Source organism: Zonotrichia leucophrys, chromosome 2 (genome assembly GCF_028769735.1).
Source record: "Zonotrichia leucophrys gambelii isolate GWCS_2022_RI chromosome 2, RI_Zleu_2.0, whole genome shotgun sequence".
In the NCBI taxonomy this organism is placed as follows: Eukaryota; Metazoa; Chordata; class Aves; order Passeriformes; family Passerellidae; genus Zonotrichia; species Zonotrichia leucophrys.
This window is the reverse complement of record NC_088171.1, coordinates 81,814,664-81,832,163: the sequence shown is the minus strand read 5'-3', so window position 1 is coordinate 81,832,163 and position 17,500 is coordinate 81,814,664. Positions and strand designations below refer to the sequence as shown.

The following is a 17,500-nucleotide window of genomic DNA, read 5'->3' as shown; positions in this document are numbered from 1 at the left end:
CCCCACAAGGAATCATTTTATCTCCTTTTAAATAAATCATTCCACTGGAAGATGAGACTTCATATACCTCTGGGCAGAGGAATAAATTATCATTTGAGCAGTATTTGAGGCATTTAACTACTGCTCTCAGTAAAATGGGAAAGGCACCACTTTTTTTGTTTTCTTTTCTTTTGTTCTAAAAGAAATTTTAAAAATCAGACAATTAGATCCCAGTGCTCAGACAGGGAGAGGAATGAATAGCCTGCAGCCATGCATGGGGTCTGGGATTTGAAACAGCAGTCCTACCCTGCAAAGGCAGAAGCATGTTTGGGCTTTGCAGCTGGAATAAACTTGACACGCCTTGGGAATTGTCCTGAGAGAAGCAGAGGTACCAGGGACCTTGGGCATTCACTCCTCTTTACAAACAAAGTGAGGCACCAGCCTTGAAATGTCCAAAGTGGACTACAGGCTTGGTGTAAATACTCACCACCACACATCCTTCTTCAGCTCTCTGAAGCAAGGAAAGATGAAATTTCCATGGAAACTGAAACTTGATCCTATGTAGGCCACTAAGCCAAGAAAATGCTTGAAGCAGAGACTTGCCCATATAAAACTTTTCCCTAAAGTAAGCTTTGCAGGACTTCCAATGGGGCTTTAAGTGTTCTTCTATTTCAATAGAAAATGCCAAAAATATGCTACATAACACAGCATAAACAAAAAACAGGCTGGTAAAAAACTGAAAGGTAGAATTCTTCCCTTCCATGGTCTAGGGACCAGGTTCTCTAGGGCACACCTCTACCTTCAGTTTTGTTTTCAACCCAGTAGCCTTTCACTGGCTTCCTGCACGGTACAAATTCCCATGGTGAGCCAGGTCCCTCGGAAATGTCCTTCCACTGTCACCAGGCCACACCTTTACTACACCTGTGTCCTGTGGTCACCTCCCTGCTGTGACCAATTGTGTGGTCCCTGTGACAGCCAGAAATGTCTCTACCTGTGAATGATCATGCTGCCTTTTAGGGGAGGTGTAATATCTCTGCTGCACAAATAATCTCTCTGTGAGCTTGAGTGTAGCAGCCAAGAGAGGCAACTGGCAGCCTTTCTCCCTCCTTTAAAAGCCCAGTTTTTCAGAGGAATATATATTAAACAAGGTGAAGCTAAAACAAGGTAAAAAACCAACCACATGCCTCTGTCATGGTTCTCAAAACCTCATGACTGGTTCATGAGTGTCCATGTGATGTAACACAAAACAATCTCACTGAATTACCAGGATAACACTACCAAAGGGAAGGTACAACTAACTGGATGAAATGAACAATCTCCAATAGCATGTTTTGCAGCCCAGATGTATTTTCAGACAGCCTATTGAAAAGCTGTGTGCTGAACTTTAAGTTCCTTAACTATCATAATACAGTTTACAACCAAGTGATTATTTGTAAATTATCCTCTTTCTTTGGTTGAACAACTGTTGGCTGCATAGCCCTTTTACCTAGTAGAATATTCAGATTTTTACATTACAGTTTGCTGATCAACACTACCTTTAAATAGTCACTTTTCCAAGTGCTCTTGATTCTCAGTTCATGCAACCCAATTTGTTTCTGAGTTCTAAGAGATATTGTTTATTCAGTTATAAAATGGCTTTAAAAAAACCCCTAAATTTGTACAAGTCCCAAGCTTTAAATATATTAAACCAGCAGCTATATGGCACTTTACCAGATAACTGTTTTCTATATAAAACATTTCTTACTGTTTCACTTCACAATTTAAAATCTACATAATGACACTTCAATTCCTCAAGAGCCTCATCTAGTCCTAACAAGTTAGTACAAGTAGTCAGAGCCACTTTTGATAAACAGGGTACACAGGAAGTAATTGTTGAGAGAGACAATTAATTTGGATTCCTACTTGCAGCCATTTATCCTTCCCATTTTTCTCCAACCCCCTGCACGTATTTTTTTCCAGTCAAATAAAGCTAGCTGATTCTTCATACCTGTATGTTTTGTAAAAGAGACATCTCTTCAGGGGGACCTTAATCACATGTTCCTGAAGGCCCACAAAAAGGACACTCTGGCTGTGCAGGATCTGAAGGCTCCTGATGGGTTCTCGCTGACTTTTCGGCAGGAGTTCAATTTCCTCAAGCAGGCAGCTGCTTGAAGTCTGGTTCACTGGGGCAAGTACTTTCTTAATAGTGCCATAGTCTGAAAAGGCAAGAGGAAAATGAGTTACTAAAAATCACACTGGCAATTCTACCTGTTTGGTGTCATTCATGAAAAAATCTTTGTGTTGGATGTTTTCAATGAAGCCTCAGAATGCAGGATTATTTTGACTGAAGTCTCCTTATGTATTATAGTACAGTTAAAAGAACTTAGAAAACTTTAAAGTCTGTTTTCATGTGATGCAATACATTAAAAAGAGAAAAAAAAAAGGAAAAAAGTTAAAAAGTTATTAGTGCAGAACAGTCTTCACAGCAGTAGTCACAAGTAAACAAGATTTCAAAGCACATTCATGCCAAGGGTTACTGACTTCAGTCTACAGGATTGTCCTATACTTTACTATACTGAAAGCAGTTTCAAAAGCATTAAATTCCATAATTTGCCCAGTTTATTTTAGTATTCGTGTTAAAAATTATGGAGTTTAGATATGTATCACATTCATTTAATAAAGCACATGTATATGAGTATGTGCAGGTCTTGAGTTTAGGTGAATATGAATGAATGAGGCTGAACCTCTTCTTCTTACTTATCCTGATTTTAACCTCTGCAAAATCATAGCTTTTAGCACTCACTCTTCACTTCCATTCTTAATGTGATTTCTCAGGAAAGACAGTAATGCATTGAAAACCAGTGTCAGAGTGTATGATAACATTTATGACTCACTCTTGCAAAGTTTTAAACTAATTTAAAAATATCAAAGTACATTTGTTCTGAACACAAAGGATCACGTTCTCACACTGATAAATATTTTAGGGAGCCGCAGCATTATGTAATCTTTTATGTGCCAGCAAAAGGAAGTATTAAAGATCCAATACTGCAAATACACACAGAGATAAGCCCTAAAGTCTTGAAAGATTTCCCTTTTGAGGGAATGTTGAGGGCAAGGGGAATGTTTAGAAAGGGCTGTTCTGCAGTGCCTTCCTAGCACAAGGCCAGAGGTTTGGCTCAGAGTTGGCAGTGCAGGCTCTCAGGATGTGCCTGGCCCTGGCTTGGCGAGTACTGCTTTTATCCATGGCAGGGAACACCTGATGGTGGCCACATATCTGTGTCCCCCAACAGCAGCTCCACCCTGGGGACACCTGAGGCCAGGGGCTGGCACCCCTACACAGCCACTGCACCCTCCAGGGTAACTGGGCAGAGGGAGGGCAACACGACATTCCCAGACTTTGCTTGCGAAGTGGTGAGGAACGGCAAGCAAGCAGCTGTAAGAAAATACCAAAAAGCAGCCTCAAATAGACTCCAAAACTAAAGAGAAGAGGGAGAACCAAGATGACTGTTAAAACCTCCTCTTTTTCCTGAGAAAGACTGAGTAATCAATCCTAAGACCTGGAGTAGTACTGGAGAGGAGAGTGTACACCAAATAGTAGAGGAAGTTAATAGGAAGTTTATGTGTAAGATATAATGAACATTATATAATATTATTTAATTCTATTAAACAGTCAAAATGAACTGGAAAACCATAAATTATTAGCTCAGTGTATAAAATGGATTCTTCTTAGTCCACAGAAAAATTTTGATCATACCAAATCATGTATGCATGTTAAAATCTTCTGCCTAGCCTCTCAGGTTTTAACTTAATCACTTCATATACCAGTTTACATTTTTGTCCTTTTTAGATATAAACATGCTTGACCATTTTTTAGGAAAACTTTCAGTAAACGACAATTTTAATTTTTATTAACCTTTTTGATATTAAAATATCTAATTTGATGATTACTTTTTTTCCCAAACAATCTAAAACAGACATATTCAAAAACCTAATTAAATTGTTGCCAACAGCCAGTTTTGCCCCACAATTAAGCAATGAGCAGCTCAGCTCAACAACATAACAAGCAATGTTTGTACTGATGATTACTGGATGCAAAATCTTGACTATAATTACAGCAAGTTTCATGGTCAAAATATGGTCTGAGACTTGTCCCAAAATTTCATTGCCTGTATTTCCCTGTTTTGGCTGAGACAGAATTAATTGTCCTCTCAGTGGCTGGTATGGGGCTCTGTTTTGGGTTTGTGCTGAGGGGAGGGGAGTGGAGTGAGTGAGGGGCTGTGTAGTACATGGAGGCTGGCTGGGGTTAAACCACAACACTGTGTTAATTACTGAATGAAAGAGAAATTTTTTTTTTTTGAGCACAGAAGTTGGAAACATGTACTAAGAAGAAGAAGGAGCAGTGAGATCATTTTATAGATGTAAATTAATTGGTATTGCTTTATAGATCAGTCAGTGCAACTCTATATCACATGCTAACTGTCAGACAACAGATTCAGAATGATTCACGACACATTGTACTTGGCTTGTCACAGTTTTCCTGCAAGAGACAAAAATCAGGTACACATGCATTCAGCATGTGCTTCTTCTACAGACTAATATTTCTTCCTACCACTGTGCTGGGTCTGGCATCTACAGACTGAATCATTTGCTGTCACCTTCCCCAGGAGAAGAAAAAACACATGACTGGAGGCCTCCCTCCCCTATGCCTACAAACATATTCAATTTAGAAATACAGCTTTGGACAGGAGAATATGATCAAACACAAATACTTTCTGTTTCATGTGGCTCGTTTATTATAGATGGCAAACTTAGAGTTCTTTTTATTCAAGTGTATGACCTGGAGATCATGGTTACAGCAGCATACCACCCCAGAAAGAAATAAAACATTCTCACTTTGAGAACTGCAGCACTAATGCCTTCCCCAAGACATCTGTCATTGTTCTTGTTCTTCCTTCTTATCTTGGCATACGTTCTTCATTCCTCATATTTCCTTTTGCTCTCTTTCAGCATCTCCCAAACCATTTCTTTTTCGTTTCTTGTCTAAGAGGATCAGCACTCAGAAATGTTGGAAGTCACAACTGACTGAGCTTCAGTTGAAGAAACAGGGCCTGAGACCCCACAGATTATCAGGAAGAAACACTGCTCTACTCAGGAGCAATGTGGGTCATATGCAAACTCAAAAAAAAGGAATAGAATGTTAGCTGAGATCTGCCTCAATAAATTCCCTTGCTTCTGACTTCTGCAACCTATCTTCTCTGCTTTAAATTCCTACTGTGTATGACTGATTTTGCAAGGACCACCTGGGAGGCCAAACTAGGGTGAGGATCTGGTTTCACTCCACAACTTTAAGACAGCACAGATTTAATTTGTGTTTTGTTCACCAGTCTATGGTGCATAGCTAGGGTGTGTAGCTATCAACATCCTTAAAATATACTAGCATGCAACATGGCTATATCAGACTTCCTTACAGTGGAAAATCATAGCCAGTGATTCCACTGCTTTCAAAAGCCAGGGGTTTTGCTCCATTGTTTCCAAATCTACTACAATGTTTGCAACACTATGCACAACCTCCAGCAAAGACTGCAGATTTCCTAAAGAACTTGTAGAAGTCCCATCTTCAAAAGTGTTGTCTGTCTGGCTATTTTCACACCACAGTTGCAAAGCAAAGTAGGGTGTAAAAAAAAGTAGGGAAAAAATAATTCTGGAACATGGCTCCTGGAGATGGAGTTTTTCAGATCTGTCTTAATCTTTCAAATGAATATTTAGTTATATAATCAACTAAGTGTCCCCTTTTGCCAAGAAATAGCTGAGAAGGCTAGTAACCACAGAGCAACTGAATGGATGCAACTTTATTGCCACAGACACAGGGAAAGCTGCAGTTTCGTCACAAATGTCAAGCCTGAGCCTAAGAGGCATTTAAGAATTCAAATGAATGGCATCTTTGCATCCTGACTGTAAGCAAGACATACTGGGATTGATCCAGACACCTGACAGGCTTTTTTTAAGGATGGCGAACTATATAGAGGAGTAGTAAAAGATAATGACATTGATGAGAATGAGTAATAATGTGCTTTGTTAGTTTGTACTGCAGCAGTTTTAAAGAGACTTGCAAAACCAGCAACTGAACATTAGAAATCTAATCACTGGGAATGAAGAGAAAAATTATTGTTGAAATATTGCTATGAAGAACTGCATGGAGAATGAGACAGTGTTTTAGAGAACACGCTTGGAGGCAACAAAGTCTGTAAAGAACAAAATTATAACTGGACAAAATGAAAGGATGATTTCTAAAAGCAAAAAATAATTTTAAGATGTAAGAGGTGTAAATCATAGCCAGCAATGGAAAGCACTGCAAGAGTGCAGCTGGAATCATTATAACATCTTTGGTGGTACCGGCAACGAAACAGAAAATGAACATACAAAGCAAACAGCAGATGCAACAAACTAATAAACTCTTAATTCCCTGAGTTTCCTAACAGAAATAAAACCACTCAAGGAAGCTTTAGCAAACTCTTGCTATAAAGGAGAATAAATATTTACATGAGCTGTTACGTTTACAAAATATTGCTGCTTTCTTTGAGCAAACAAATCATCACAAGGCAGTATAGAAGTAATTTCATTTCACTTCTTCAAAAGAAGAGAAAATATCTCTACCCATTTCTTTTTCAGAGGGAAGGACTTTCAATCTTAACTCTTGCCATTGTACCTTGGAGAGTGGGTTGGTCTCCAGAAAGCAACTGAACCAGCACCAGGAGACAGAATCCAAACCAATAGTTTTCAGAAGAGAAGCCTACAGTATAGTCTTTCATTAATGTAGCTAAAATCACTGCTGTCTTCTAAACTAAATGAGTTGTAAGCAAGACAAACTAATAATAGTCTCAAATATCTCTTCAGGACAGCTGTATGCCCTATATTTAAGGCTTAACAAACATTCCTGCAGTTTCTGAGCACAACAAGGTGCCTTTAAAAATCTGAAAATCTCCTTACATATACCAAGAAAAATCTAAAGAAACAGCAAAATATACTTCAAACTATAAACTGTCAATGTAACTACAGGTCTGTTTTTCAAAATTCCCACAAAACATTCATCAGAATAATAATATGTCTTAATCAGGTGGAAGGATGGGGTCCGTGTGATGGAAAGGAGCAGTCAACACAACACACAGATGCTAAAGCAACATCTGCAACCTCAGCAGATGCTTGTAACTAAACTTGAATAAGATACCATCTGTGCAAGAAATACTCTACTCTGTATGTCATAACATGTGAAAACAGACTCCTTGATAAACTTAACAATCTGGCAGCACAATAACCAGGGAGTTTAATAGCTGGAGACTTGAGAGAATACATTTTAAAGTGTAGCTGAAACAAATATGAATTATTTATATTTTCAAGAAAGTCTACTTTGAAATAGACTTTGGAAAATTATATTCAGTAAGTACTTTAATTTTATCCATTACACACTGGTTTACACATTGGTTTTGCAAATTACTAGTTGTATACAAATAATTTTTCCCATTAGAAAAAAATAAGCATTAAGACAGTATTAAGACTGGTGAAATTAAAGGAAAAAATCTGTTAATGCTAAATAGCTTGTAAATAATACCTATATGTACATATAAACAGGGGTTATAATAATCATATAACATTTCTATTAAACACCATACAAACAATAAAAATAATAGAGCATTAGGCTCATATTCAAGGCAGAGGTCTATCAGAATAATAAATTGAAATACCAAATATAAAAGTGATTAACCAAATGTGTAATAGTAAAAAAATCAAAGAATGTGCAAGGTGATTGATAACCATTCAGCCACCATGAAAAAATGTATTATCAATGTTTGCTCTCCTCCACCAGAGGAACTGGAAAAAGCCCTACAGTGAAGCAGAATGTGCATTTGGCTCACAGCAGAAAATCATTCCAATGAACAGAAAGTATTAGGTTGCATAAGGGTTTTAGTGCGCTCAACACGGATAAAAGGATGCAGGAACAGCAAATGCAGCAGCTGGTTCAGCCTAAAAAGGGGAAGCCCAGGACTTATGATTTAGCAATCTGTGTAACATCAAAAAAGACACATATGGTACAGAGAATGCAACAGGGTTTAAATCCTATTCTTCTCCACCCTTTCTAAAAATAACTTCAAAATTAGTTAAATCATCAGTAGAATATGGATAATTAAAGCTTTGGCTATTATCGGTTTTAGCAATGAGGGTGGGGTACAATTAGGTTTAAAGCAAGGGTGTGTTTAGAAGACAAGATAAAATAACCATGTTCTGCAACTTCTTTTTTTTTTTTTACTTGCAGGTTTCTGGGATAAAAACTTGTACTTGAAATACAAGAATACATTTTTTAATCATGCTCCAGTCTAAAGGATAACTGATAGATAGAGCTTCAACTCTTCTTTAAAAATAAATATATACTATGGGTAAGCATAGTACTTCTAGAATAATTCAGAAGATAGAAATAATATAGTTTGATTTTAAAATTCTGACCTTAATTTACGACTTTAATTTAATTTTTTAAAAATATTTTTATATGCACATTCATTAATTCTTTAGGGAAAAGAGTGAATCTCAAAATGAATATGTAATTGTGATGCTTCATCAAGATGCAGATTTTCATTATTTTTTTCTAATTTCTCTTTATTTTCAGAGCTGTTCAACGTTTGTCTCTCCATCTGAAACCTGTTTGAACAATCTGATTAGTGACAGTTAATTTTTTTTTTCTATTTTTAAAATATTTTGATAGTGTAATAAAAGATATAGATGTGATTTTTCTACAAGTTTCAGACAAAAATGGAGGTTAAAAATCTGAATGTTCTGTTTTGTGGGCTTAACAGAGAATGAAATGTGATAAGCTTATGAATCATTTAAACAATAAACCATTGTGATTTTCTTACTACTACAAGTCATTATCATCATGATGACAACAAGGCAAGGGTGGATATTAAGAGAAATTGAGATAAAGGGCATTTATTAGATCAAAAAAGCAATTATGTAACTGTTTAACAAAACCTTCTATGACATACTGTAGCTGGAAATAGAAAAAAATAATTTTGTTGCATTTCCATGAGAAATGTTGCAAATTGTTCTGCCTGGTTGATATTGAGATTCATTTTTAAACACCAAAATGGCTACACAAAATCTTGGTTACCCTCTGTGCCATCACTTGAAGGAAACAGAAATGATTAAGCTTTCGATTATTTTATTCAAAATAAAACTTTTTTATTTTATTATTCAGGTCTCTTAGTTTTTCTTACTCTATTACAGGATACTTTAAGGAAAAAAAGTATGCAAGTGACCTGGAAAACTCATAAATCATTGCTCATTGACATCTAATTAAATTTCAGTAAATTAAATTACTGATGCAATTAAAAAAAAAAAAAAAGTGCTACATTCTGGGACTCGAAAAATCTTGCACTTTGTTCATGTGAGACTTTAGTACAAAATCAGGAATATTTTTGGTGTTGGAGTTTTTGTCCCCATGTGAAGTAAAATACAGGCATAAAACCATCTCTGTTCCAGGTGTGTTACAGGACGAAAACCAGGGTGTGTCATTTTTTTATCATTCCAGAATTTAAACCAAATCATTCTTTCCCCATGCTCAATATCAAAGGGCTCTGCATTTCAGAGGTTGTTTTCGTAGTTAGAGAACAACAAAAATCGAAGAATCTTTGGCCATATAACAGCATTGAATTTCACAGCTTAAAAGCTTTTAGGAAAGTCCATGGCCATTGCTGCTCTGCTGGTAATTTCTTAGACAGAGAAATTAACAAAAATTAGCAGGAAAGCTAAGACTTTAAACTTAAGAAAAAGCAACTACAAATGAAATCAAATTCCCTGCTTTGTGTCAAACTATATGCAATACATAGCAATCTCAAAATGGGACATTCAGTTGTCCATGTCTTGGCAATTAGAAAGGAGAAAAAAAGAAGTGTTAAAAAGGTACATGCATAATTTAATATTTTTATTAAAAGCTAATTTTAAATTATATACAAACAGTTATACTATACAGTGCTTAGTGTATTAATGGTTTCAAACACCAAACAGCTGCTTAACTTAGGACATGGGAAAGGTTTGACTCTTTCTCAGAAGAGAGCTTTGGAAGCAGTAGAAGAAAAACACAGAAAAACTCTATATTAAATTATTCTTATCTGGGTAAGACCCCGAGTATTTCTGCAATCTGGGGCAGTTTTGTTTTTCAATTCTTGGATGCAACGACAGCATTTTTGAATGATACTCTATAAAAAGCAAGCACACATAATATTTTAGATTTATGTTCTTTGTCTTTGGCTCTGATTCCTTTGTATTCCCTCTTTCCTATTGCATTTCAAGTAAATATTGATGTTCTTCCTTATAGTATTGGAAATTATTTTAAATCAACACTGAAATGAGATACATTTTTGATAACGCTTGTCAACACAGGAGGTCTGATGGTCTATTACACATCCCCAGACTTCCATGCAGGGGAGAGAATTTAAGTCATTTATCCACTATTAAGATTCTGAAAGGAGCAATTTTAACCAAAACCTATTTGCATACCTTCTAAAATTATTAGCAACTTCTTAATGCCCCAGAGGTTATTCCAAGAGAAATTCAGTCACAACTCTTCAACTAGAGGACTTTCTCATGGTTGTATGTCAAAATTTAATGTATATTTATTTTATGATGGGAATATTTATGGGCTATCCTTTCTAACAGAAATCTGAACTATTGACTTTAAGAACCTTTTGAATAAAAAAGTGTTGATATAGGTAATAGTTATTAAAAAAATAAAGACCTTTCTTCAAAGCCATTTGTCTGGGAGGACAGAAAGAACATAGAAATTAATACCATGCCGTCCAATAATGATTGCAGAACAAACTCTGTCTCTAAAAAAGAGTAATATAAAATTCTAAAAAAATTGTTTCCACTCAAAAATAGAACCATTTTGGAATGTATCTATCAATGGAAATCCAGAGAATCACCATCTCAATCCTCTCTTTAGGAAACTGTTCTCCAGAGGAAAAGTTTGTAAACATTCAACAATTTTTAGAATACTTCTGTCCCTTGTAGATTAAATTCCCATGTAGTATAGTGTCTCAAAATCATCAAGGATATAGTCAGTTTGCAGTTGAATTAGCAAAGCTTTCTTCCAGTAGCTACCATGCAAAGAGTTAAATATGTGCCTTTAGCACAGACAGTATCCACCACTCCATTGGGTAAAACATGATATATTGGTACAAATAACCTTTCCACTAGTAGGACTTCCAATGAATCAAAAAGTTTAGGAAATTGGGCAATTTGTGTACCATTTCTTGGCAGTCATTTCACACCTCAAACTGGAATTTAAATCCAGCTCCAGTCAGACTCATTCAAAAATCTTTCAAATAGAGAATTCAAGCTCTTAACAGATATTCAGATCTACTTGAGACTAAGATGCAAAGCAACTGGCAGCTAAAGCAAGCAGCATGCAGTATGCCTTGCTTTGGAAGACTATTTCTACAAAGTTGAAGCTTCTAGGTCCTCAAACTGGAGCTCCAAACTCCTCAATCTTCTGGAAAAGACCAAGCAAGGACCGATACTAAATAGCAAGTACGTACTGAATTACAAGTGTCAGTCACCACATCAATTATGTCTGTTTCTTTCACAAAGAAAATGAAACTATCTCAGATTATTAGATGGATTCTCATATAGTCTAGTGGCAAAGTTTTACCCGTCCTAGCTCTACACCAGATGCTTTTTTGTTGCCTAACAAAAAAAAAGTAATTTCAACAATCTCAAAATATATATATTTTTAATGAATCATGCTCATTGACCCATCTTTATCTACTACTTCTATTTCCAATCTTATAGAGATTTGTCAGTTTGCCAAAATGTGCCTTAGAACTGAGCTAGAAATTCATAACATTTTGTCTGTGTTGAAGATTGATGTACCCATAACAGTTCATGCACTCCACTTAGAAGTAACATGTGTCTGTAGAATACCTATGAGCAAATGCTATGGCAGCTACAGTTTCTTAACAGACTATAACTGATAAGAAAACATTTATTAATGTTTCATTCTGTCATACATTCCTTTTACTTGCTGAGGTAAATCATTATCTATTTTTAAGACTTTATCAAGGAGTAAATATCTTATCTATGTTTTATTTGCAATCTCATCTAATTATTTTTCAATTATAAAAGTTTTAGTAAAGAAAGCATCATATATAATAAAGAAACTTTTTTTATTAAACGATCTGGGGACTTGTGAAATCTGGATTCAATGCTCAACTTTTTTTCTATAGATTTAATGTGTGAAACTATGAAACAATATTCTGAACAATAACACCACCTAAAGTGAAAAAAATTAAAACTTGAAACTGCACTTCCTATTTCATTTAACTACAACAATATCTAATCACAAATATTTCAACAGGTACATTTCCCTAGTGAAACTTCTTTTGTTATGCTGTTTGCTCGGCCTCTGATTTGATTCCATGACAAATTCAAAACCAGTGACAGGTAGTTACTTTATTCTGCCTCAGTATTTAGGAGATAGTTGAACAAAAGACAGAAAAGTCTCAGTTGCAGACAAGAAAAATCATGGGGTTTTTTATGCCCTGTAAGGAATAGGTGTCTTCCATGTCCTTAGGGATTTTTTGTGAAGTTATTACTTAATTAAAAAATACATTGGAAAAAATTTTAATAGTCCTTGGAGCAGGGAAAAAGGCATAATCTCTCTAGATGAATTCTCTACCAACTTGGTTTGATGGCTGCATGGGCACCGGAACTGTGTGCTCTGCATGTACATTAAAACATTTCCAGTGAGTGGATTTAGGAGGGCTCCTCCACATCCACAGCAGCCCCTTCTCTCCTGGATCAACCATTCAACAAGATGATGTTGTTCAAATGGCTTTGAACTCTGAACATTATGAGGAATTAAACCTCAACTCTACATGGCCCCCACAAATGTTGCTGCCATCGAGATGATGTCAGCAGCAGACTGACCCTCCTCTCTTGTGCTGATGTGTTTATTGCAGAGATAATCCCTGAGAAATGTATCCAGTTTTCTCAATGCATGGCTACTTGATCATGTCCCTATACAGGGTATCATCATTTCTAACTCCTCCAGGAAGCTATATTAAAATGTGAATAACAATACTTTAATTATTGCCACTTGTTTATAAAATGCAATTTAAGCAGAGAGGACATGGTTAAAACTACAGAATACAATCTTCAGATGAGGCTTTAATGAGTTGGGGGGAAAAAAGCTGTTTCTCAGGACTTGGCAAAGAGATGATGGACAAGAATTCCAAGCTTGGCTCTAGTACCTCACATTCTTTTTCTTTTTTTCCCTGGGGAGATGTCAGGAAATGTCAAGTAGTCTATGTAGATCAAGGCGTGATTTGTAACAACATCGAGCCAACATTTCTTGATTTTACCAAACAATATTCTCATTTTGAATTCTTATTTAAATTACTCAAGTTCTGTCTAAAAAAGCACTCAGCAATAAAAATAAATACAAGAATCATGAAAAATGATGTAAGCATCCTCAAAGAAGGCCAGTAAAACTTTTTTTTTGTCCTGCATCACACTAAAATAACTTGGCATATAAAAAGACACATTCTTCCAGCTTAGAAAAGGAATGGATTTCAACAATGTCAAATTCAACATTACATAGAATACCAAGACCATTTTGAGGCACCAAATCTACGGACAAAACAAAGTTCACACATTTATCGGTGTTGCTTGTACATTTATTACTACATCTGAATCAAACAGATGCTGCCAATAAGCACACTGACCTGTGAGAATGTGCTATGAGACTACCAGTACCAAGATTCCCATCAGATGTCTTCGGAAGCCTCAAATGTTTTGTGTCTTGGACATGAATTCTTCTTTCAAAACAACACTATCAGAAGAAATGATTATGAAAGGGCTGCTTAGGGCTGTACTTAAGGTTGTACTTAGTAGACAGTGAGTTACCTAGTTTGTACTTCCAGACAAACTCGGACAAGCTAGGCAGCAGTTCAGATACAACTAGCTGAGAGGACTGTGACTAACAATACTCTTTTATTTCCGAAATTTTACTCCCTACATACAGTTAGATGATAACTAAACAGATCCAATATCAAGAGCTAGATGTGAATAACATCTATCCCAGAGAATGCCCATTTGGAAATATACTGAAATTACAGTCCCTTTTTTTGTTTTGGCAAAATCTAGCTTTTACTGCACTAAAAATGACACACATACACACAAAACATGAAGCCCTGAGGCAAAGAAGACACAAGAGTTCTTATGGTTCTAAATAGGAAACATTACATTTGTCAAGAGACATGCAATTTCAATATCCTGGATTCTAAAAAGACAAAGAAATAAAACTATAAGGTTGTTACTGGTTGCTGAAATTGACTACAAAACAAACAAAGAAGTCTATATTAACTTCCCATAAAATTCTCATGAAAAGAAAACTTCAAATTTTGAAGAGATCCTCTAAAATGTTTAATCAATGTCTAGGACTGGGCTTCTCAGATAATGGAGATGAGGACGTCTCAAGAGTTGTATAACCTCTAACCAAAGTAGTAGAGTAGGTAATAAATATAGATATTAATCACAAGATGAAGTGGTTTGTGGGATTTAAGGCTTGATATCTGACACAGAGCAGCAGTGAAGAAGGCCACACTGTGCTCAAAGGAAAAAAATACTATTCAATAGAAGCGCTGGATCCCTGCCAGTCTTCCAAAGTTGAGATATATAAACTCTGATTGGATCTGAATGGACAGGGAGTGCTTACCACTCCTATTATTTTTTATTGCCTTACTTTGTACCACCAAAACAATAAATACCTTGTAGGACCCAACACATGCTATGAATATGATAGTGCTTTCCTACTGAATAAATTTTTCAGTGCCCAGATCAAAGAAGCATTTAGATGCAAAAGTGGAGAAAACTATTTGTCAGATAATAACCCACAACATACCTTGCCTGATTTCTTAATCAAGCCATATATGGTTATTTTAATTGGAAGTGTCAGAAAGACAACTGACTACTGTGCAGATCCAGAAGCATCACCAACTTGACTGAAGAGAAAGTTCCAGGAACTGTCCTCTACTCAAACTCATTTGTAGTTTGCATAGCACATGCCCCTGTGCCTCAGTCCCTAGGTGAGTCAAATCCAGTACAAACATCCATATAGAACCTCAGCAGTAATTTCAGTGTAAAACACAGCTTTTGCTGAGAAACAGAGGAGGAAAGAATGATGCTGATTTTGTTTTCTAATAGTACTAAGTAAGAAATTAAATGGACAAGAAACAGAAACAAAGCTGGAATTAGAGAAAAGTCTTAGAACCTCTCACCAGAAGTTGTTCATCTCATTACTCTCCCTACTACATTAAAGTAGCCATAACCACAATACATAGCAATGGTATATAACACATATAATCACATTACATTATATTCTTTATATAATGGTCTAGGAGCCAGGATATCTGGCAATAACCAGAAAGTCTCACAGAGCTTGTTGGTTGAAAATCTTCGTGTATTTCCTAGGCAAGTGATGTAACCACTATTCTGGTTGCAGTCATCGCTATTCCTCCTAAAGGTATGCAGCCATAGAACCAAATTTCCAAGGTTTATGGGACAAGAAATAAAAATTAAAAATCCCTAAATATTAGAAGCATTAATCTGTAAACAAGTAGTTCTTTGCTCCGAATATTATGACTCTTACACGGTGACTTGATTAAAGTAAAATGCACGGAACATAATCCATCTTTTGTGATATAACCTGCAGATTACAGGATTCTTCACACAAATAACACAAAATAATATAATCCAGCATCTTCACATTTTGATGACTTACAAGACACATAACAAAGTAAGTAAGGCATATCTTTTATTGAGAAATTCTTTAGCTTGTTAAGATTTGCCATGTCCAATGACCAGAGCAAGGGGGAAAAAATCCCAGTGATTATTAGTGGGACTGCTTGTAAATGCTTACTTGTAAATCTCTGGATTTATTAAGGTTTACCAGGAAAAATTATGCAGAATGAAGAAGCTTGTAAACATCAACAAAACCAGGAGCTCAGCAGAATATCCCATTTAATGACTCTTTTCCTGACAGCTGACACTAAATCCTGCTTTACATATTTTAAAATGTATCATGGACAAATACTTGTGATCCAACTTTGGGATTTTTAGAGTCGAAGCTGAGTTTCATGTACGGTTCAAACTTTTCTTTCTACTCATGATCTAACTATTTCACTTTCTTCTTTGGTTGGCATGGGTTTATTGAGTCACTCCTATGCATGTCCACCTTAAAAAAAAGGGTTTTTTTAAAGTAAAAGGCCCTGCAGGATATCCTAAAGAAGATTCAGCAACATGTGACAAAGTCCAATCCCTTCAAAGGGAAAGCTTCTTTACCACATCTCTCAGGAAGTGTCCTGAGTACTGTGTACTCACAGAAGGGCTACACAGTTGGTACACAGATCAAATTTCACCCCAAAATAAGGCTAATTTCAACACTGTTTCCAAAATTAAGACCAAGACTGTTGACTGGCAGTGTACCTATGGGGGCAAAATTAGAGTTTTGAAGGTAGGCGTAGATCATAATAGATCTTAGCTTTGAAGACAGCAGGAAAACACTGAGCCTCTTGTAAGATACCTCTCTTGCTCACAGCTTCATATTTTCTGCATTAGGATTACCTAGTAATAAATGAACATAGGGGTTGTCAAGTCTAGTTTCTTCTTCAGAAGAAGGGATATTTCCAAAAAAAAAAAAAAATAAAAAGGGAAGACGGAAAGGCTACTTGGCCATTCTAAGTTTATAAAGTAGTCAAACAGGATTTGAAAGCTCAGCATCACTATGACAAAGAGGAGCTGTTCTTTTTTAATGGAAGGTTGAGACTTTGTCTCCAGCTCTTTACAATCTGTTTCCCTCCCTGGCCCACACATTAATCTCACTCCCATGCAAGCAGAGCCAGCTGTTCTTCAGACAGCAGCTTCTTCCTGTAGCAATTCTGATTTCCAGTGGCAGCACAGAAGTGCACACAATGTATGTTCTTTGGACATTTATTTATAGTCTTTATCTGACAGAGCTGGGCAATTATAAAGACATAATGATAATTTGTGGACAGAAAAAAGGGCTTCTCCTACTTAAATTTGTCCCTCGAGGAAACAGAACACCGTCTACTTGCAGCAGACAATTCATGAACCTGATAACTAAAATATGAACAAACTCTATGAGCAAATAGCAGCAACAAACTAATCAAAATCATGACCTATTTATGGGTTGATTATAATAACAAAAAATGACTACAAATAAGTGCTGTGTAATTTGTGAACCAAATAAAGGGCTGCAATTCTCACATATAAATTGCTGTCAATGAATAATTTAACCAGCTCTAGTTAGAGCCATCTATTTATTAAGAAAGCTCACCAACTGGATCTGGCAGAATGATTCATCTCTATACACAGTGATAAAGCCAAGGAAATCAGTACTGCTGGACATTTTAAATGCCCAGTTTGATCCTCTGGAGCCCCACAGTATAATTTATAACTCTGTAGCCCTGATTTT

General features: G+C 36.1%; 1 protein-coding gene across 3 annotated transcripts in view; it reads right to left on the bottom strand.

Moving 5' to 3' along the window:
- SEMA5A (semaphorin 5A) overlaps window positions 1-17,500 on the bottom strand; it is a 314,290-nt gene that overhangs the window by 93,379 nt on the left and 203,411 nt on the right. For all 3 annotated transcript variants that reach the window (XM_064705520.1, XM_064705522.1, XM_064705521.1), the window contains one exon: window positions 1,967-2,174. In XM_064705520.1, coding sequence (XP_064561590.1) covers window positions 1,967-2,174 — 208 coding nt within the window. The remainder of the gene's footprint in view (window positions 1-1,966; window positions 2,175-17,500) is intronic.